The sequence below is a fragment of the Cheilinus undulatus genome, linkage group 1, assembly GCF_018320785.1.
Source record: "Cheilinus undulatus linkage group 1, ASM1832078v1, whole genome shotgun sequence".
Lineage (NCBI taxonomy): Eukaryota > Metazoa > Chordata > Actinopteri > Labriformes > Labridae > Cheilinus > Cheilinus undulatus.
Window position 1 is genome coordinate 47457333 of NC_054865.1, and position 23192 is coordinate 47480524.

The window sequence follows — 23192 nt, forward strand, 5'->3', positions numbered from 1 at the left end:
GATCTGCAGGGAAGGAATAAAAGCTTAGTTCATAATATTGAGTTTCCATGCTTTATGCTTTAAAAACACACATGCTTTTAAAATCTTTTTTCTTATCATTTTTCAAATCCTTTTATGAATTGAAAGGGGAGGGTTTGTAGAATCAAGTGAGAAATATTTGGAAAGGAGAGATAGCTGACTCAGCAGATTTCTGGTCAGAACAATGCGAAAGGTGTCGAGTCGACACTCTTAAGAAAACCTTTTTTATTAAAAAAGCTGAATATTTTTGTCCAGTACTGTTACAAATCCATTAGGGATGTTCCTGGGTGAATTATTTCCCACATGCTGTAAACACTAAAAGCAGCAATTCTTACAAATATGCTACAAGATACAGCAACAGAACTGCAGCTTCCAGTCCAAGCTCCTGGCGTGTCTTGTCAGGACCACCATTTCCTCTTAGAACAGGTTAACAGGTTTAGTTTTAAGATCAGGTAACATTGTTTATAGGTAGAGTTGTAATATACATTACAGCACAGAAATTACAAAACACAAAAGGTAAACGGTAAATTAGGTAGACGGTAAATTAATTCGACAAACTACATGAAAATATGAAGACCAACAGCTTGGAAGAAGATTTATGTTCCAGCATGACAATGACCTGAAGCCTATTCAATTCAATTTAATTCAATTCAATTCAAAACTTTATTGCAGACTCTAGGTCCAGAGAATAAAAAAGAACAAAAACTAAACAAAACAATACAAAACACATAAAAAGGACAGAACAATACATGCATGCTACTGTCACGGCACAATAAGTTAATGAATCAGATTCAATATAAGCACAAAAAATAAAATTACACTGAAAACAGGCATCTGTACCAGTGTTTCCATAGTGGTGACATGTATTTAACAGCACTATGTTTGATGTTCGTCAAGGCCAAAATAATTTCATTCCCAGTGGAATCAAGTCGAAACATGAATTTATACACAAGATTTCTTAATACAGCGTGTAGAGTATTAACTCCTGCACCTACAAACATCTTACTTGCACTGCACCATCTTGGTCTTTTCAGTAGTAATCTCAGAGCATCATTGTAGGCTACTTGTAGCCTCCGCATACTTGATTTCTTATAGTTTGTCCATAAGTGTGCAGTATACAAAGGCGTACAATATGCTTAATGAATGCCACACAGAAATGGTTTAAAGACAACAAGTGAATGTTCTGGAGTCAACGCCCAGACCTCAAACCAAAGGTGCACCTATTCTGACTCGGTGGGGTTGAGTATTTATACAGTCACTTATTTTACATTACTTCTTTATTCAGTTGGCATTACTTTTTAGAAATCTGTTTTCACTTTGACATTAAAACATTTTTTTGTCATCTTTTTGGTCAAAAAGGCCAAATTATATTGACCGTGACTGATTTATAAAATCAGTAGACGGGTAAAACATCCAAGGTGGTGAATACTTTTTATAGGCACTGTAAATAACCTCTTCAACTAAGATGGGGTGAAACCAACCCTAGACATATTCTAATTAATAAACAAATATTTGCAAAAACAATCAAATTAAGGATTACTCTGACTTATAAACCACAACAGTTCTTGAATAACGCCTACTTTAGAGAGTGTCATAGGCATCAAACAGGCTGTGTGGTGACAGTGCAGCAGGTTTGATGAGAGCGTGCTTGACATTGCCCGCCCTGCGAGTTACCCTGTAACGTCTGAGCCGTGATGTGTGACAACCTAATTTGCTGTATTATACACTCTGTTGGTTTTCTCTGGTGTCTACCTCCCTGCTTACCCACAATTCCCTGCAGCAAAGGGGTCACCCTGTCCAGTTTAGGTGGTTTATCTCTCTGCACTTAATTTGCTCTCCCCTCCCTCTCTCCATTCATTTTTGTCCCTGTGACTCCCTCTGTCCTGTCACTGTCCGCTGCCTCCATTTAGACTTTTCTCTGATCTACATTCACAACATCATTTCCTCTCACCTCTTCTTGTCCTTTCCTTAAAGTCTCTCCATCTTTTTAAACTTGCAATGTGCCTGTTAAATATCAAACTACATATTAGGATTACAATGAAATGACAAATGTTTGTCGTATTGACTTTGATCAGGATCTACAGTCTTGTTTTACCCTCCTCTCCCCTCCTCACAGCCTTACTCCTTCCTGTAAGCGATGCTGATAGCAGGGGGACACTCAGGAAAATATTGATTTTGTTTCTTTTCCAGGCATCTTTCTTTGGAGCAATAAATCAGACTTGTCCAAAGCTGATAAGCTCAGAATTTTGTATTATTCAGAAGCAGAGCGGTGTCCTCAGACACTGACGATGCAATGACAACGGGACAAAATAAAGTCGAGGATGTTTACTGACATCATTGCTCTGGATGGCGCCTTGCTAAAACATTCCCGAGGTTTCAGGTAATGCTGGCTGGTATTTACAAACACATTGTGCAAAAAGCAGGTCGGATCAAGTGCTTGCTGAGCACGCCAGGCCAGTGTTGCATGCGCCGACATTCTTTTCACTGAATCCATTCATCCATTTTCTATACTGCTTATACCATTCGGGGTCATGGAGGGCTGAAGCCTATCCCAGCAGTCGTTGGGTGAGAGGCAGGATACACTGGAGCCAATCACAGAGCTGACATTTAGACACAGACAACCAGGCCAATTTAGAGTCACCAATTAACATGTCTTTGGTGGGAGGAAGCTGGAGTACCTGGAGAGAACCCATGCATGTACGGGGAGAATATGCAAGCTCTGCACAGAAAGGCCCTGTCCGGGAAGTGAACTAGGAACCTCCTTTCTTGAGGCAATAGCACCGCTGTGCAGCACCCTTTTTAATAAATACTTTAACAAAGTGCCTCTAGTCTTAGAAGGGGTACTTGATGTGATTTGTAATTGCAGTATTGTTTGAACACTTGACTAATGAACAGATTTACATCAGGACATGTGACCAAATTATTTTTCTGTTTTTTTTTCCTATACCTCTGTGTGCAATAGTGCATGAAAAAAGGAATAAAAAGTTTGTCCTGTGTGCTTTCAGATAGAGATTGACCATGAATATCATTTATTTTTTACACTGTGCAACAACTGTGAGCTCCATTCAGCTGTGACTTCACCCTGCAGCAAGGTTACAAAATATTTGACTGCTTTAGCATTTGGAACTTGGGTGACTTTATTCAAAGATAGCAGCTTGGATACTGAACATGTTTTTATGAGGGCTGACACCATTCTCTCGGTTGGTCAGATGGGTGGTTGATATGCTCTTGTCTGGCCACAATCCTGCTCATCAGTTGGTCATGCATGTGACAGTGAAATAGTGGAAGCACACATATCTGACTGACTGAGAGACAGGCAGCAGGAGACAGAGAGGAGCTAAGCAGTGCTGGGCCGTACAGGTGGAGAGTCACACAAAGTGATGCAAAACATGTTGTATTCTGATTGTTTCATAGTGGTTACACTGTAATTATACAAGGATTTTTTGGAGGGCCCCAGAGGATTTCCAAGTCTTAGATTGGGCCCTTGCATACATTTGAAAATATTGGCATATTGCTTGTCTGCAAAAAATCCAGTATTGCGCATTTGTAGAATCTTTCAGTCCAATAGTCCTGATGTCTTGTCATCTCCCTCTTTTCTTGTTCCTTGTGAATTTCATTGTGAGTTTTAAAAAAAGATAGTAGGAGTGGGGCAGCAGGGCAACAACGTTGTGTCACATGGATACTGAGGCTGTCTAGATACTGCAGTTTTGTCCCATATGCTCGCTTGTGTCACATGCCTTTAGGACACGCTGTAAAGCTAGCAAACTGTTTGAATATACTGTATTTGTTGTCTCTTTTTTTCTGTCACTGACTTGAAGCTCGAATGACGCTCTGTGTGCATGTGAAGTGCTAACGAATGTATGTGTGATAGGGAAGGGATCAACTATATCAGACAAATTCCTAGCAGCTTAAAGCCACATCTTTGCTTGAATCACCATCCCTAAGCATGCACAGTTTTGTAAATGTTCAGTGAAAGTGGGTGATTATATTCCACTGGGTGATTTCTGCTCTGTTTCTTCATCTCTTTAGTTGAATTCTTTCCATCAGGTGTGCATTTATTCCCATTAGGCTCAATCACTCCCTATACATCACTGCATTCATATTTTCTCTCTCTTCATCCTTCAGCCTTTCTCTCTTTCCTCCTTCAGGGCCTCATTATAGAAATAAACAGCTGCTTCAATTCGGGCTATTTAACTCCCCTACCCATCCTTCGACACGTGACAGCTATAGACAGTCGCAGCTGTTCCTACTTTGGTGAGATGAGGCAGCTGCAGTGTGGGTATTATTATTAACATTATAGCATCATGCAACAGCAGAAGCGTCATGGATCTTCAAGTTCAACCAGTCTTACTAACAGGTTTCTCTAATGCACGCAGTGATCAGTGTCATCTTCTCTGTCCTCCCTCTAATAGCATTTGCCTGCCTCCTTGACTCTGTCTGTTATGCCCAGGAGGCTGCAGGGTAAATAGATAAAAAGCAGACATAATTACAGATGAGGAAAACTGAAGCATTGTTTACTGGAGCATAATTGAATCCTGCCACAGACAGCAGGACACTAACTCTCTTTGCATGATACTAGAGTGGTATTAAGGGTTGTTTCAGGAGCAAACAAGACCTTGTGTTCTTCTCTGCAAAATCTGAATAGGGATGCAACAAAGGACCATTTTGATATTTGACTAGTCACTGATGGTTGGCATGACCAGTCAACTAATCCAATCACGCTTTGCCCCATTACTTAATGACTCAAGTGAGTGATAATAAAGGTTGGATGGTTTAGTTTTTGTGTAGCGTAGTAATGTTACCAATGTGTTAATTTAGTAAAGTATGTTAAATAAAACTCAGATAAGATTTTTCTCTACTATTTACTGTAAGAGTGGAAGAAGAAAAGAGATGACATGGAGAGAGTAAAAAAGGGAGGATTCGGTGTTTAAGGTGAAAGCTAAAAATGTAAATAAGAGAAAAATCACTGTGTGGTAGAATTTTTGATCTGTTTTTTGTTATATGAGAAACGTAGCTCTGTTTGAGACCAGCTGAATGCTGCAGTAGGTGGTGAATTGAGTGAAATAAGGTACCAGTGTCTTTGTTTCTTAGTTATGTTGTTATGACTAGAGAAAGGAAGAAGTGCAATGGATTACCGCAAGATAATGATCCCCAAATGTTGGCCTAGTGTGGCCCGCCAGTGGCAAATATATGGTCAGCACAGACCCTTAAAGTAAAGAAATGCTGCCATTTTATAATGCTGGACCTTTTACCTCTTTTCGGTATCTTCTGAAGACAAACTTTCATTGGGTTTTAGAATTCCTTTCAAAGAATTTTATGTCTTTCAGAATTCTTTTAAATTAATTTTATGTCTTAGAATGGTTGTTTTTTTCTTGGTTGTCCCTTTGCAGCTGGGAGGATACACCAAGTTTGATGCGGCAAAGTACTGAATCAGTCTATGCTTTCATACCTGACCTGATTTGATGTTGACCTGCCATCCAGGAGGTCTTTAAGTGGTGTCTTCTATACAGTGCTCTATCTTGCAAAGGCTTACATCGATTTCAAACACACACAACCTCAGACAGTTTATTAGAACTTCTTAAAGATGTAGAATAGACTTTATGGGGATTCAATCTTTTTATTTCTTTTCATTTAACTTTTATTTAACCAGGAAAACCACTTTTAGATTAAGAATCTTTTTTCAAGAGTGTTCTGGCCAAGGCAGACAGCAGCACAGTTAGAAAAAAACATTTCAGACAATAAGCAGCCATATGTACATGCATAATAGCGCGCTAGAGTATATGGCATAATTGAAATAAGCAAATATTTGTCCAAATTGAACCCCAATCCTTAAACCTCATAGATCAGGCAGAACATCTACAAACAGATGTTTGCCTCCAAATCATCCAATGAGACAAAGTCATTAACTTTTAGCTCTTTTTGTAATTTGTTCCTGGCAAAGGGAGCTGCAAATAAGTTTAAGTAGACAGTTCTGACCAGAGCTTGTGACCCACATTCACACCTCTAATGTGTCACCAGGTTTGGATTTAGGATTGCTTTTTCCACCCTGTCAGACACATAATTCCTTTAATGGCAGATTTTGAGATGAAATGAGTGCTGGAGGATTAGCACTGATTTTTTTCTCCCCCTTCTCTCCCTCCTCACCTTAATCCTCCTCCCTCTCTAACCAGGTTGACCCATGACATCAGCCTGGATGAGTTTGAAGATGACGACCTGTCGGAGATTACGGAGATCACAGATGAGCGCGGGATGAGCCTCAACTGCAACGGCCCGGATATAAAGGTAAGCTGACCTCACAGAGAAGCTGCTCTCCCCAGATTTCTTTAAATCAACTTTAAATTCTTACATGTGGGTCTTTAGTCACTTCTTAAAATTACTCATTACTCAGACTGGGAGACATAGTAGTGAGGGTAGTCGGAGCTGAATGGTCTGTGAACATCTGCATAGTTCATATTTTGTGTTTAAAGCCGGTATCTGTGGTTTTATCTTTGCAGCTCCTCTTCTTCTCATCTCTTTTGTCCTCTTTCTGTGTCACTACACAGAGAGGTAGCACAGGCACACATCTAAGTCCACCAGGTTGCAGGAAAGCGTCTTTGTTCACAGCATTTCTATTCACAAATATTGCTTCATCATTTCATTCTCACAGTCTTATTCAGCGACTCAGGTTGTACCACAAAAAGATGTCAGTGCAGTGGTTGTACTCACATTGGTAGCTGACAAAGAAGATTTGTACTACAGTTACGCTCAACAGCAGGATATCAGAGTAATGCAGCAGAACAGCTAAGGATGCGCTCATCATGAAAACGGCTCCATTCTTTAGCTCGCTCATTTCATCAGCAGTCAAGAATACAGCCATCAACACTCTGCATCTGGTTTGCAGTGAAAGAAGGCGGCCTACAGCTGGACCTTGTAGGTTGAGGTGTGATTTCTGTGAGGGGTGAGACTCATCTCCCTTTCCCATTTTGTCCTGAACAGCTGCTGCACTCAGCTTCCCGCCAGCAGAGGAGAGAGGCTGGAGGCTGAGCGGCCTGGCAGACAGTGACAGAGACGTTCTATAAAAAAGCCTCAGTCTGATCACACACATTTGCCTCCCTCACACTGCTTTTATAAAAAATTCAGTCTGCACTCCCTGCTGTTTGGAGCAGCCTTCTTAAACCTATGCAGAGTTCATCATGTGTCCTCTGGCTACATGGATTTAACAGGTTTGAATGGTTAAAGGAGCGGATTATCAATGAAAACTGGAGCAAGTGCGAAGTGCTGCCATAGACTCCAAAATGTGTTTCTGGAAGTGCCAGCTAATTCCTTTTGATTCTTTGTTTGCCATAGAATGGTACGAGCTACCTGAGAGTGAAATGATGGGGTGTTCTTGTGTAAATGCACAAGTTTGTGTTATTTTAACTGGTGGTGTATGAGTAGTAGTTTTGAACTAACACATAACTGATAATTTCCTGCTCCTAAAAGCTGATAATTGATAAGCTCAATGATAATTTTTTCCACTTTCATTTCAAACACAAGTTTATTTTATGTAATTATACACACATGGGGGTAATGTGATTAATATTTAGTGAGCATAGATATTTGTAACCAATTTTTACTGACATGACTCATGTTTTCTAGGATTCATTGCTGCATATCTATTGGTTGATTAATTATCCAATCAGATCAATAGAAAGTCAAAACATATATCTGCATGTTATCTTTAAGCTACGCTTTTATTTTGAAATTCCTCCCACATGCCTGTTTATAGTTTCCACCAAGTGACACATCCTCAACAAGCTGATGGTAAACAGCAGCACTTGCTGACAGGATGCAGCCAAGATGCAGAGAATATCCTCACCTCTCAGCTTTGTGGACATATTTCAGACATAGACTACTGCAGGACGGGCCTTCACGCCTTATTTTGCAGACTCTGTCTGCTTTTTTATCTATTTGGAACTGCTTTATGAGAGCATTAACGGATAAAAAAACACCATCCCCTCATTATGCTTGATAGTAGCGTGAGTGCTTTCTGCTACAGGCAGCAAATGTAGAGGGAAAAGTCCGCTGCTCCATGTCCCATTTGATAGATTGACTGAAGCTTTACGTCTCATATTGGATTCATAAATAACGATAAAAGTTGTTTGACCTCAAAGTGATTCAACAGCTGCTCTCCCCATTTTTCTCTCTTATAATCAGGCTGCTCAAAACAGGGGATTGACCCCTAAAATAAAACCTTTTCCTAACCTTTCCATTTATGAAAATCAAGAGTGCAGTATAATATCACTATATTGCACATTAAAAAGCTCCTATTTAAAGTATTAATGACTGTAATAGAGCAGAAATAACAATTCAAGTCTGCATGTATGTGAATGTGTAAAAAATGAATGAATTTACTAAGACAAGAAATAAGAGACTAAAAGACTTGATCATGATTATGAAAGGCTGCAGCAAAAGTACCTAGTGCTTTGGAGTTATCAGAGTATAGGAAAGAAAATAAAAGTGTTTAGTACTTAAAATGTTTGCTGTTGTAAAATCAACATGTTTTAATACTTTTTTTAATGTTTGGTAATTGGGGTCCTCAATTTTAAGTTATTAGAAACATTTGCAACATTTAAAAATGGTACTGTAAAAAAAATGTCTTTGTTGTAATTTTTAACTGGTTGTTTTTATCAAACATCAAAAAGAAATTCTTAGAAATTAATCTGCCAAAACTGTTTTTTCTGGACCTGTGAGAAATGTGTGCATAAAATCACCTGTTATCGATCGTAGGCTCTTTTTTCTTAATCATATCGAAATCGCATCAGGGCGATACGACATCAAACCATTACATTGATTGAAAATGATTTGGAAAGGCACACACCTCTCTATTAAAGGCCTCACGGCTGACAATGAAAACTAAGCCATGAGTTTAAAGGAACTGCCTGCAGAGCTCAGAGACAGGATTGTTGCAGCGTAGAGATTTGGGTAAAGCTAACAAAATTTCTGCTTCACTGAAGGATCTCAAGAAGACAACTGCCTTGATAATTCTCAAACAGCAGCTGTTTGGCACATCCAGGACTCTTCCAAGAGCTTGTAGATAAGCTAAACTGAGCAACTGGGGGAGAAGGGCCTCAGTAAGAGGGGTGGAAAAGAACCTGATGGTCACTCTGACTGAGCTCCAGAGATCCTGTGTAGTGACAGGACGAGGTTCCAGAAGGACGACCATCACTGCAGCCTTCCACCAATCTGGGCTTTATGGCATAGGGACTTGACAGAAGTCCCTCCTTGAAAACATTTTTTATCCTTTTATAACAGCAAAGTTTTTCGTAAACTCCAAGTGGCCTTTCATTTGTCTTGAACTGACCTGAGGCTTAGCCACTCTGCCAAAAAGCCCAGATCAGTGGAGGGCTGCAGTGATGGTTGTCCTTCTGAAACTTTGTCCCATCTCCACACAGGATCTCTGGAGCTCAGTCACAGTGACCATCAGGTTCTTGGTCACCTCTCTTACGATGCTCTGATGAATGCCTCACATAAGAGGAAGAAAATAGATGGATTTTTAGTCTACTTTTAAAACAAATAGACTGTTACTTCAACAGGTGAATTTTATTACAGGAATGACCTTCCAGTGTCCTAACCTTGCAAAGCAAATGGATTCGCCCGTTTCCGTGTTTCTCACTGGCAAATCCATCTTGCAAAGCTCCCATCTGAACCGTTTGGGTCCGGTTAGAAAGTGACGGGACCAATCAGCGACGAGGGGCAGTACTTTTAGGCGCGGTAAGGTCGTGATGTAAGCGAGCAGCAACAAGAGGCCAGTGCAATTATGGCGGAAGACATTAGCGTGGATGCTGCTAAAGCGTCAGTTTTATCAGAACTTGACGACATTTCTTCATTTAAAGAAGAACAAAGAACATCAGTGAGTTGTTTTCTTTTCAAAAATGACAAAATTTGTGTCCTGACATGTCTACAGTCTCCATGATTCGCATTATGCAGCCTAAATGGAGTGTACTCCTTCGGTAGGGTCAGCTCGCTGGCGGCTACGTCACGTGTTTTGTTGCTCTGATTGGCCCGTAAAGATGTGACGGACAGAACATTAGGTTGGCTTGGTTCCAGGATTAGAAATATGGATGGGGTTTCTGAAATGCCAGTAGAGGATTTAAATGTATGAATTTACCTCTGGAACCAGAGCGGCTGAAAAAGTGTTGGGCTCTACTGGGGAGAGAGAGAGAGAATAGAGACAGAGGGGGATGTGGAAATAAGCAGAAGTGAATTTATTATGCTGTCAGATCTCTCCTGCTCTGTTCCCAGTGAAACCATCATCACCTCCTCCATTCAGCTCCTCATCTGTAACCAAGGCAACAGGAGGGTCATGGGGCTTATTTCAGTGTAGAACAGATAAGAGTTTTTTTTTTTCCTTATGCGACTCATGTTTGATTGTCTCGGTGACCTGATGGATGAGAAATTGCTCCGGGATTATTTTTAGGTTTAAAAGCCACATCTCTTTCTCCCTCTGCTGTTTCTTGTCTTCCTGTTCAGGGATCTAATTATAGCTCGGATTATTGAGCGTGAGAACTCTCTGCTGGAGGTGTGTTAATGTGTATGTGGACATTGATGACTCATAGTCCTGCAGGGGCCTCACAGAGATCAGAAAACGGCTCCATGACAGCAAACATGAGACAGCTGTGACAACAACAACAGCACGTGCCGCTGAGTGTTGTCGCTGTCAGGACAGGAAAACATTGTTTGGATTCTGAATTTGTGGCTGCATGTGAGGAATATTTCAGCTGAGGGATTTTCCTCCTGCATCATTTTGTAGAGAAAGAGCAGGCTCTGCTGGCTGCTCTTAATAATGTGTTCTCCCTCCATCCTCAGTCTAATGTCATCCTGTCTGTTTGATCAGTGTGGAGTGTCTCCCTCTGTTAGCTCTGTGCCTCATCACACAGGCAGTGTTTCCTCTCTTTTCCTTTTCAAAGGTGCACAGATATTCACTGAGCTGGCACGCTTCAAAAAAGATGAAGGTAGAAGTTGGCTTTGAACATGAACCTTACAAACAACCCACGCATTTGGAATCCTTCCCAATAAAATCACACTTATACTGATACAGGTTTGGAAAGTGATATGAGCAATAATGTGCACATATTTTGTCAAATTCTTACAAAAAGTAATCGTAGGGCACTAAAATACTAGGGCATGGTGACACGATATAGAGTGCATTCAGAAATATTCAGACCACGCCACTTTTTTCAGTTTTCAAAAAACAAAAATATTCTCATCAGTCTACACTCAGTACCCCATCCTGACAAAGTCAAAACAGAATTTTAGAAATGTTTGCAATTTTTTTAAATGATAAAAAAACTGAAATATCACACAGGTTCCTCCCATTTCTCTAAATCTTTGCTGAGATGTTTCTATACCTTGATTGGAGTCCACCTGTGGTAAATTAAATTGATTGGACATGAATTTGAAAGACACCTCTTTAGAGAAGGCCTCAAAACTGACTATGCATATCAGAGCAAAAACCAAGCCTCTGGTCAGAGGAGCTGCCTGCAGAGCTCAGAGACAGGTTTGTTGACAGGCACAGATCTGGAGGAGGCCACAAAAAAATGTCTGCCTCACTGGAGGTTCCCAAGAGCACAGTGGCCTCCACAGTTGTTAAATGGAAGAAGTTTGGCACAACCAGGAGCTGGCCACATGACCAAACTGCAGCAATCAGGGGAGAAGGGTCTTAGTAAGAGAGGTGACTAAGAACCCAATGGTTTTGGACTTTGCCTGTTTCAGAAACTTAATGAATTGCAGTCATATTTTAATCCAAAGAGAGCACTTTCTAATTAACAAATGTGTTGGCAACATTGAGTGGGTGGAGCTGGTGATGAACAAGGGAAATGCTGAGGATACTAGGGGATGTTGACGGGGTTCTTGTGCAGTTTAGACAGTGTGCTGGCGTTTGCTTCCAATTTAAGATAATTTAAAGAACAACTTACTCAGAATTGGGGTTCTCAAGTTACTATTTTTGTTGCTATGGCATCGAACAAGTAATAATATCATTTGATTTTCAAATATAGCCTAAATACTTCTAAATAAACTGAAATGATTAATCCCAAACTGTACTAAGCATTTTAAATGGATTATCTTGTGGTCATTAAGTTTACTACTGTAAGTTGCACTTACTCTAAACCATCCTTTCTCCACTGGGGTGCCTTCTAACATAATCAGAGGTGCCTTCAAAATGCAAAATGCATGTAATTACTGTGCAGGAATCATGACTTTCATATATGTTCAGTTCTGCAGGTTGGCTAAAATACACCAGAATGGGGTTTTAAGCTCTATGCACCCATTCCATAAAAATATAAGCATTTTAATTGTTTTAAAAAAGTGCTTTAAAACATTGGTTCTAAAGTGGTCTGACTTTAGGACTCACCACAGTCTCTTTAATGAGTATTCATGGCCAAATGCTTGAACACATCCAACAATGCATATTCATAATGAAAAATGTTGCAGTTTTTTGTTAGCTTTTCAAAGATCTTGTGGAATTAATGACCCACTTTGGGTCCTGACCCAAAGTGTAATCATAGGTGGTGTTGGGATAAATTTAGGCACACAGGTAAATGATACAAACTTTTGTTAAAGAAATGTTAGTTTCAGTCCATCTTTTTTTGCTCTTTCAGGTTAATACTTCTATTTGCTTTTTGCTCAATGTTGGTCCCCGCTTTTTCAGCCCAGAAGGTAATCCTCTTTTTTGATATAACCAGCCTACTAAGCTTTTATTTTCTATCCAGCTATCCCCTTATGGTCGTAGTCAATTTGCTGAAGTTGGTGGAAACTTGTGCTTACATGTAGATTCATCATGTTGTTTTTAGTCCCTGCTTAGTTATCTGACATTTCTTGTAAGTCATGAAAACATGAGAAACTTTCAGACTTTGTGGATACAGAAAACAGAGATCAGGACCAGAGAATATCTGATGATTGATGTTCTGATTTTGCGTCATATTCCAGTCCTCATCCCAGCCCTCAGGGTCACAGCTTTATCTTTCTTCTATTTCAAGTGCACTGTGTTTAATGGAGGCCCAGCCAGGTTAAAAATGAATGAAGAGGGGGTGCATCAGCGGATGTTTGGGGCTGTCAGTGGGTGGGGTTCAACTGTGACCACTTTATGCACAGCCCTGACTGTATGTAGAAAAGTGACCTCATCCTCCCAGGGGGGTTTCACCGTGCATCTCGTCTCATCAATAATGGACGGTCACATAGAGGGAGCATCACTCAACGCAGACAGGCGTGATGTCTGTCACAGCGGGCAGTTATAGGGAGGGGTCAGAAAGGGTGTCCCAAGTGATGCAGACATTTGACAAAACTGTTCCAGGTCAAACTGAGCTCCAATCATGTTTTTTCAATCAAACAATTCAAAGAATTTTAAATTCTCTTTTTCATTCTTTAACTTAGCTCAGCTTTATTTTTATTGAACCTATACACATAAAAACATGCAGCCCCAAAGTGTTTCACAAATTAAAAAAGATAATCAATCTAAAAAGTAGAATAAAAGCAATTAAATCAATACGATCAGTTACGTAAAAAAATTACAATACCAAAAATACCTAAAAAGTGAGAAACATTTACAGTGCCAATAAAAAAGAGTTTACCCCCTTGGATGTTTTACTCTTTCAGTTGATTCTATAACTCAGTCATGGTCAATGTATTCCGGCTTGTTTGACAAAAAAATCCTTAATGTCAAGGCAAAACGGATTTCTTCAAAGTAATGTCAAGTGAATAAAGACATTATTGTACAAAAGTAACTGCATAAATAATTTCTCTTGCTGGAAAATAAATATTAGCTCTTCTTAGACATATGAAGGGGTGCTCAATGAAAGAAAGGTTGGGAACCACTGGCTTAGAGGACTATAGCTTCCTTACATGGGGCATGACCTAACCACAAAGCCATCAGCACTATGAGGTTTCCCATTCTTTATAGCCAAGGATTTACTGAGCACCAGCTGCTGATGCAACATATTAATGAGACTCATAATTATTCAGAAGCAGAACAGGTTTCCCATCCTTTCTTAATCAGGATTAAGAATGAGAGTTTATTGTTGGGTCTGTTTGAATAAAAGAAAGTATTTCTGTTAATTTCCAATAACATACTTATATGGAAAGTCAATTTCTGTTTTCATTGTTAAATGCTTGTTATATAAAGAGAAAAGACTGAAAACACTGAGCTGATCATTGCAGCTTATTCAGACAAATGTATTGCTCTTCTTTCATTTGCATTTTTATCTCTGTTAATCCACATTTGACGTCTTAAAAAATATTCCTATGTTCAACGTTCCCTTAGCAAAGAAAGCAAATGTGATTCTAAACAAAGCTGCAGCTTTTAGATCTAGTCTAGTCCTCTTATCTCTGCAGATGTTCCGATCATTAAATGTGATAGAAACAAACAGCAGACTCTGTTATGCTTGGTTGACAAGGCTTGCTTTTTTAAGGGAGAGGCTCCAAACAGTGAAAACAGCTGTACCTTCCAATGTAGCTGAATTAGTGACATTACGAAGGGTTAATACAGAGTAGCTCATGTTCAGGATGAAACATAAAAAGGTTTTATTCCCCAGAGACATGAAATGACAACATGAATTATCAGAGGCACTCTGAGTGAGTGTGAGAGGAGAGTGCTCCAGTGTTTGTGTGCAGGGTTAATGGATTTGATTAGCCGTTATTTTGTCCTGTGGATGGTTGAGAAAGGTTATGTCGAGGTGAGGTCAGATAGAATGGACAACACCATTAAATGACTGAACCACCTGAGTGATGTCCAACACAGACACAAGCCTAGCTACAGAACATTCAAGGCTTTTTCTATCAGACCATGATGTGTCATCATGAAAGCAGCCCAGACTTAATGGCTTTAAAACAAAACAGATTTATCAGGAATGTCTTTGTGCACTCTTAAATAAAAAAATAAGTGTGACTTTCTTTTCACTGCCCATTGAAAGCCCTTTAGAATTAAAGGATTCCCTCCAAGCATGTGATTTCTATTTTCGACTTTATTTATTTTAATTCCGTCATTTGATTCTACTGAAATAAAAGCATTATCAAAGTTATTCAAAACAACATTACGACAGTCATGTGCAGTGGTGTCTTAAACTAAGATAAAATTAGAACTGGTGGTTATTTGCCTCTGTGAGTTGTAAAATTGTTGAACAGGGAAGGTCAAATTAAAGTGGATGGTTGTTTTTTAAGTCATGCCGCAGCAGAGAATACTTGTTGGGTGGCAAGAATTGAGGTCTGCATAAGGAAACACGACCAAAAAGGCAAACTTTAAGGTGTTTTTATGACTATGCCAAGCATTCAAAATTAAAGAACATAAACATTCGTAATCCTCAAAGTGCTTTTCTGTCCCAAAAGTAGTGAAATATTCGGGCAAAAAATTTAAAGAATAAAAAAAATAAATTCATGGAGCAGCGGAAACAGGCCGGAATTTAAAAAGCCTCCATCTGAAGCCTGGACACAACGCTCGTTTATGGTCTGTTTCCATAAAGCGGTCCACGTTTGTTCCGAGCAGTTTTGTCACGGTTTAGCACATTAAACTCTGATCTGTTTCTTCAGCTGATGTCGGTCTCACCAACCTCCTGCCTCGGTAGTTGTGACATGAAATACGTCTCTTTAAAGAGATCCAGATCACTGGCTCAGCTCAGTAGAGCTGCTTATTTGGCTCTAAAACAGCTCTTCATTTGGTACCAATTTGGCTTTTTAAGTGTAGATTAAATAACAACAATGGATGAAGGAAAGGAAACTGGCACTCAAACAGGAGCTAGCTACTGTGGCTCACATTAAACAGCCATCCCATATAACAGGCCTTTTCATGAACGGGTCATCATTACTCAGTTGCTCACCTCACCAGGTTTATTTGGTTGATAGTGCGTCATTGTTTCAATTAAAAGCATGTTGATGACAAAATGAGGATTTTTCTTTATGTTAAAGGGGCTCAGCTAGCCTCTTAGCACAGAACAAGACTCCTCTAGACTCTTGTTCCCCCTCATCCATTTAGTCAAAGCTGCAAGGTCTGCAGAACTTAGTATTTGTGATATTGATTGCCTCCATGCTAGGTAAATCAGTTAAACTGCGGTAAAAATCACATTCCACTTAGAGCTGTTAAGTACAAACTTTCCTCCATTCTCAGTTATTCATAATAAATTTCCCACTTTCCAACCCCTAGTGGACATTTGGGATCATGTGATTGTAAACAACCTATTGGGTTTGCAAGGGCGAGATAAACATGGGCCCATTCAGGGTCACCATAATGACACTGACCTTTGACATATGCCCTCCAAAATCTAGTCAGTTCATCTTTAATTCGGAGTGGACGTGTGTGCAAAGTTTTATGAAAATCCTTTAAAGGGCTGATAAGATATCACCTTTACAAACAATCATTGAGCATAGTTCCTTTTGACCTTGACCTTTGAGCTTAGCCTTCAAACTCTTGGCACATTGTCCTTGAGTCAGAGTAGACATTTTAACAAAGTTTTAAAAAAATGCCCTAAATTGTTCTTGAGATATCGATTACAAAAAAATGGGAATGTCTGACATACAGTGAAGACAATGCCTCCAGCCCTGCATGTCACCAGTGCAGCAGCATAATAAGACTTACATTTTATGATTGTTTTCTGCCTTTAGATATAATTTATAGATGTAGACCTTTGAGGTCCTGTATTAATGGTGCTTTGATTAAATAAGTTTACTTGGAACATGTTTATTTAAAAAATGAATTAGATAATGAATGACAAAAACATGAAATGATATCAAAGTCAAACCTAGACATAAGCTTCTGTATGCATTGCAAAGCAAACAGTACATGTTCAAAAACTAGTAGGATAAAGTTCAAACTTTATCCAACCCCATATTTAATTTTCAACCAGAAGAACAGAAGTATCAGTCTGCTAATACCAGAGAACTAGATCCGCAGAAAGGGATAGGGGAGAGAAAGCAATAGCAAAAAAGAGAGAGCAGAAAGGAAGAGTGAGGGTTGAGATGCACAGAAAAGGGGGACATAGCATGAAGGGGTGGGGAAGGGGGTCCAGCAAAACACTTACAAGAAGAGAAGGAGGCTATTGCCATGGCAACAGTGTTTTTTTCACCTACTGCATGTGTCAGAGCTGAAAATACGTGCAACACAGTGTTGGCGTGCCTCCGTGGTTACTGCTCTCGTCATCTGGTCCACACATGGAAACAACAGAGGAGGCTGCCTCATGAACACGGACAGGAACCAGAAAAACACTTTTTTTCTCTCCGGTGTTGTTTACTACATCATCCACAATGAGAAGTCATTGTTGACATGTTCTCAGCTGTTTGCTGATATAATCATTTCCATGGACCCCAGCACTGTGTACACCAGGGCTTCTCAGCTACATCAGCAGCAATACTATTGTCATTCATTTTATAATTTTGATTATTCTTATACATTTGATATAGTTTACATGGTTATGTTTAAGTGGTTTTACTTTATTTTTCTATGCAGTAGATAAAAACATGAATTAATGAATGTACACTATATGGACAAAATCCAATTTTTGCCTGACCTTTACACTAACAGGGACTGTAATGATACTTTATTCAAATATGGGTAATATGGAGTTGAACCCTTTTGCAGCTAAACAGCCTTCACTCTTTTTGGAAGGCTTTCCACATGATTTTGCAGTGATTCTTTCATTCTTTTTCTGTATAACATTTATGAGGTCAGGGCACTGATGTTGAATGAGGAGGCTTGCCTCTCAATCTCCATTCCAATTCATCTCAAAGGTACTCACTGGGGTTTAAGTCAGGGCTCTGTGCAGGCCAGATAAGTTCTTTTACACCAAACTCTGTAAACCTTGTCTTTGCAGTCCTTGCTTTGTGCACTGGAGTACAGTCATGATGGAACAGAAAAGGGCCTTCCTCAAACTGGTGCCACACAGTTGGAAGCATAGCATTGTCCAGAATGTCTTGGTATGCTCAAGTATTAAGATTGTCCATCAGTGGAGATAAGGGGAGTAACTTAAACCCTAAAAAGCATCCCTATGCCATTATTCCTCCTCCACCAAACTTCACAGTTGGTACAGTGCAGTCAGGCCGGTAATGTTCTCTTGGCATTCGCCAAACCCAGACTCACCGATCTGACTGCCATACAGAGAAGCATGATTTGTCACTCCACAGAAGATGTTTCCACTTCTCACACGGTCTAGTGTCAGTGGGCTTTACACCACTCCATCTGACACTTGGCATTGGACTTGATGATGTGATCAAGGATCGAGAATGTCTTTATTATCCCTGGGGGGCAGTTTGCTTCACAGCCAGCAGTACCATACAAACCATTCCTTAAAGCATAGAAATAAAGTTCAAACATCTGAATCAGCTGTTTTTTTTTTTAAATTGGTCTCTTTCCTTCATGTTGTTCTGTAGATAAATCAGCTGTATGAACTCAGCAGCTGGTTTTGATCCATTTAGCTTTTCAGACTTTGTTTTTGTTTATGAGTCGTGTGTTTTTATATCTGACCTGTCGGCTGGGTGATTGCCCTGCTTCAGCTGCTCTCATTGGACGAGAGACCAGCATCACAGCATCTAGAGGGTAGATGCATCACTTCAGCCTCCTTGTCGTCACAAAGCCCCTGTATCCTAGCAACAGGGGCCAGGGCTCTCTTAAAGAGGCCAGTCATTATTTTAGACCATAAAACATGAGGAAAAGAGTGGGAGCTCGCTACATTAGCAATTATTGATCTCCAGCAGGTGAAAAGGTGAGGAGAAGCAGAGAGGGGTGAAAGAGGATAAAAATGTCTGTGCTTTGATTACAGGCAAAGAGACAGACTGGTTTGATGTGAGTGGTTTGAATCTGGAGGAGGAGGAGGAGTGGGGAACATCTTCTGACAGCTCATCAGGCTGAGGAGTGAAATACTGGTAGTAAATGGACAGGGTAGAAAACAGGAGCAACAAATGGATGGATGATTGAAAAGATGGGCAGATGGGTGGACAGGAGGGGCTGCAGGGCCAAATCAAAGGGGCAGAAAGATGGAGGATTTGTGGAAAGATGGAAGGATTGATGGGTAGATGAATAGAATGATAGATGAAGTGCTGAGATATGGTAGGACTTCAGGATGGATGGATGGATAGATGGGATGATGGACACTTCATGAATGGAGTGACACATGATGGATGGATGAGTGGATGGATGCATGCACAGATGAATGGATGGACAGAAGGGTGGATGGATGGATACACACACTATGTATGGATGGATGGACACATAGACTATAGATGGATGTATGGATAGATGATGGCTGGACGCCTGGATGGATTGAGTGAACTGATGGATGGATGGATGAGCATTTAATGCATTGATTGTCGATAAATTGATTGACACATTATAGATGTATAGGTGGATGAATGGATGGACACACACTTGATGGGTGGATGGATGCACAGATGAGTGGACAGGTGGATGGATGGATACACACTAAGGATGGATGGATATACACATGATGGATGGCACACAGATGAATCGATTGACAGAAGGGTGGATAGATGGACACATAAACTACGGATGGATGATGGATGGATGGATGGATGACCACTTGATGCATTGATAGATGGATAAATGGATTGATACATGATGGATGGACAGACAGACGAATGGATGGATGGATGGACACATGATCTATGTATGAATGATGAGTGGATGAATGGACTAACACATGATGGATGGATGCACAGACAGACGAACAGAAGGGTGGATGGTTGGACACATACACTATTGATGGATGATTTGATTACAACTTAGATTAAGTTGCTGGTTTGTCATTTCTCCTTCTTGTCTCACCATCTGTCAGTCACACATCCATCAGCTGTTCGCCATGTTATCATCAATCAGAGCCTTAACGTGTGTCACATGTGTAATCTCGTCTTGTGTCTCGTGGGCCCTAATCTCGTCTCGTCTCGTCTCGTCTCGTCTCGTGAGATAAGCGTCTCGTCACGCCCTTGATGGACACATGATGTATGTGTGAATGATGACTGGATGAATGGATGGAGTGTCACATGATGCATGGATGACAAGTTGATAGGAGAATGGAAAGATAATTGGTTCAGGATGGATGGATGGCTGGATGGACAGACACATGATGGATGGATGGATGTGCTGATGCTTTCAGTGTAACGGTAGATGATTTAGCAATTTTTCCCTGCCCAATTTATGGTCTTGACATTACTGTATGAATTAATCTCATAGGTTTTTCCACCAATGTGGCACTTAAGTGTAAACCAAACCATGCTACAACATGCAAATGTGAAATATTCTAATGTGATTAAAGCACATGATTTCACATATTGTGAATGTGTGCTTTTGTGTAACCCTTCCTTATCCTGCAGAGTCATCCAGCCTGAAAATAAACCATGTACTACTGACTGTTGTTCAGGGTAGCATTAAAGGCTTTAAATCTGGGACGGTAAACAAAACAAAAGATTAGTGATTCACACATTACACATCTTCGAGTCTGAAGGGGAAGCCTTGGAAATCAGCAGTAGCTACAATCTCTTTGTACACATCTCTTTGTTCGCCAACAATTGATTAATTATGTCTGTAATTACAAGAATCCATTACTGTGCTTTAGTTTCATTCATGAGTCCATGTGCAGCTTTCATTATTTAAACCTTAAAGGTGCTTTTTTTGTGACAAGTTAAGATATGTCTGGATGGGACTAAACGGTAAACCCAGGCCACATTAGGAGCAACATTTAAAAAGGGTCAGGGTATTCCTTTTGTTTTGACCCCAAACATGTAAGCTTTCAAGGATATGAGCCTTGAATAGGAAGGCAGCTTCACAAAAAATTTCCCATTGTCGTCCCAACTCAAAGGGTTTCTGGCTTTTAGGCAAATTATACCAGCAGCCCCCTCTCAAACGCACACAAGCCTCTTTCTTTTCAAGTGAGAGACCTCTGGATATCTGTGATCTCACTGCATACAAATGTGCTTGAAGGCAATACTTGGTAGATGGAATTGGATTAACCTCCTTTCTATTCACCAACAGTGAGGTTGTTCTGTGTGCAGCAGCACACACGCATGTTAATTCCCACTCTGCTCCATTTACGAAGAAACCACAAAGAATAATCTTCATCATACTGTAATTCAGAAATGCTCAGCCAAAATGGAGGGAACACATACAAAGCTCTACATCATAATCTAGTTGTCAAGGTTTTAGGTTTTCTTCCTTGAAGATATTATTCTGTGTGCATGCAAAAGGTCATGTTTATATCAGTTAAGTTTAACTTTTAGTTTAACTAAAAGTCCTGCTGATCTCTCCTGATATGGTTTAAATGTTGTAAATATTATTAAATGGTATTCACAAGGATCTTATAATTGACTGTTATAATATGACTTTGCATTTCCAGACAAATGTGCTCATCATGCTCATGTTAAAGTTTATTTGATTAGATTAAATAGTCGTATTCTAACCTGTGGTAGTGGCAAATCAATGATAGAGCAGAGGGCCCAGCATCAGTATTTTTCATCTGATTGGCACTATATGGACAAAAGTAATAGAAAAGTAAGAATAGAAAAGGCATTCCCCAGACTGCTGTCACACAGTTGGAAACATAGCATTGTCCATTTCTGCAAAAGTATTTATTTTTTGCATTGATGACTCTGTGCGTTTGTATGTGAGCAACATCCTGTTTCGTCATGTGTTTACGTTGTGATTCCATGGGAGATAAGACGGTTCTATAGACTGTAATAGGCTTATCAGTGATTCCTGTGTCTGTGTCACATCATCAGCTGACAGGAAGAGTGATGTGTGAGTGGGTGGTGGTGTGGGTGTCTGCCTGTGTAGCTCTAGGCATTGTGATGCTAAGTGAGGCAGACAGTACTGTCCCAGTGCCCTCTGACTTCCTCTGTCTCCGAGGACGGGCTTGTTTGCCACTTTCTTTGAACTTGGCAGCAATGGTACAAACAGTCGGAGTGAATCTGATCACAAAGTCCAACAACTTCTCAGATATTTGGAGCCGCTGACTTTGGAGCCAACTAAAGTTGGGTAGGAAGGTTTGGGAACAGACTGTTCTGTGCTCGGATGAAAAGACAAAAAAAATCAGAGGAGTGTTATTCCACTGTCTGCAACCAACTTTTATGTTATGCTTTGACAGAGATGTTTTGTAGTAAGTTTTAGGCATGTGGGGCTGGGAGGAAGGGCGACCAGAGACAAGCTCGACACGTCGGCTAGAGATGAATTGGTTAGCGGTATTACCGTGATAAAAATTCCCCACAGTTATCACACCATTCATATTTAAAGTACCACAGTAATCATCAGCAATAATCACGCTTTATATCAAGATAATTAATATCCAGAGAGCATGCTATATAGGTTTGTTAAATGAGGTGAATGGGGAAAAAAGATGTTTGTGAGCTGACTGAAGAGATGCAAAACACATCAGAGAGGAGGAGGCATTCCTGTGTCTCCCCTCTCTGGCCTGCATCACTCACTGTCTGTCTGAGTGCAGGACACAGGTGGACAATAAGGCCTAAAGAACACGTTAGCCATAGGCTAATTAATTCATAAACTCAAATTACAATTGGCATAGAAACCAGTTAAACCAGAGTGGAGTAGTCTACCTTCGACTGACAGCTTGATGAAAAATCCCAAACAAACTCAGACTGTTAGAGTTGCATACACTCACTGGTTTTAGTTGCTGCTTTTCTGCTCATAAAGATGATACAAAGTATTCCCAAACTTTGGAGCAGCTCTGGTTAGTTAAAAATATTTATTCATCCTTAAATCTGCATTTAATCTGGCAAATACACATTAACTAGCTTGCTTTATGAGGCAACTGTTATAATATAGTGCATACAAAGACAGTTGAATAATGCGATTGCAGCAGAATGTGTATCAAATGTATTATATATTCATGTGTAATAAGAAAATATAAATAACATTTTTGACAAGAAAATTTAATAAGTATGAGAGATGGAATCATGACCTTTTTAACCTTTACTCTCAAATTCTAATTATCTTAGACCACTTCTGTTAATATAGATTGTCATTTGGCTTTCCACCAAACTTTGCACTTAAAACACAACTTCTATATCTATTTTCTTTGCTAACTTTGGTACTTTCTGTCTTATCAAACTTAAAAATAATGGATAATAAAAGCATGTGGTATCAAACAGTATACATTTTTTGGAAACCTTATTAAAAAGGCACCTTTGGTAATGTCAATTTGATCACGTTT

General features: G+C 39.9%; 1 protein-coding gene across 2 annotated transcripts in view; it reads left to right on the plus strand.

Moving 5' to 3' along the window:
• The window catches only part of mapk8ip1b (mitogen-activated protein kinase 8 interacting protein 1b), a 78515-nt gene that overhangs the window by 22421 nt on the left and 32902 nt on the right, over nt 1-23192 (plus strand). For both annotated transcript variants that reach the window (XM_041788103.1, XM_041788111.1), the window contains exon 2: nt 6189-6300. In XM_041788103.1, the coding sequence (XP_041644037.1) occupies nt 6189-6300 (112 nt within the window). The remainder of the gene's footprint in view (nt 1-6188; nt 6301-23192) is intronic.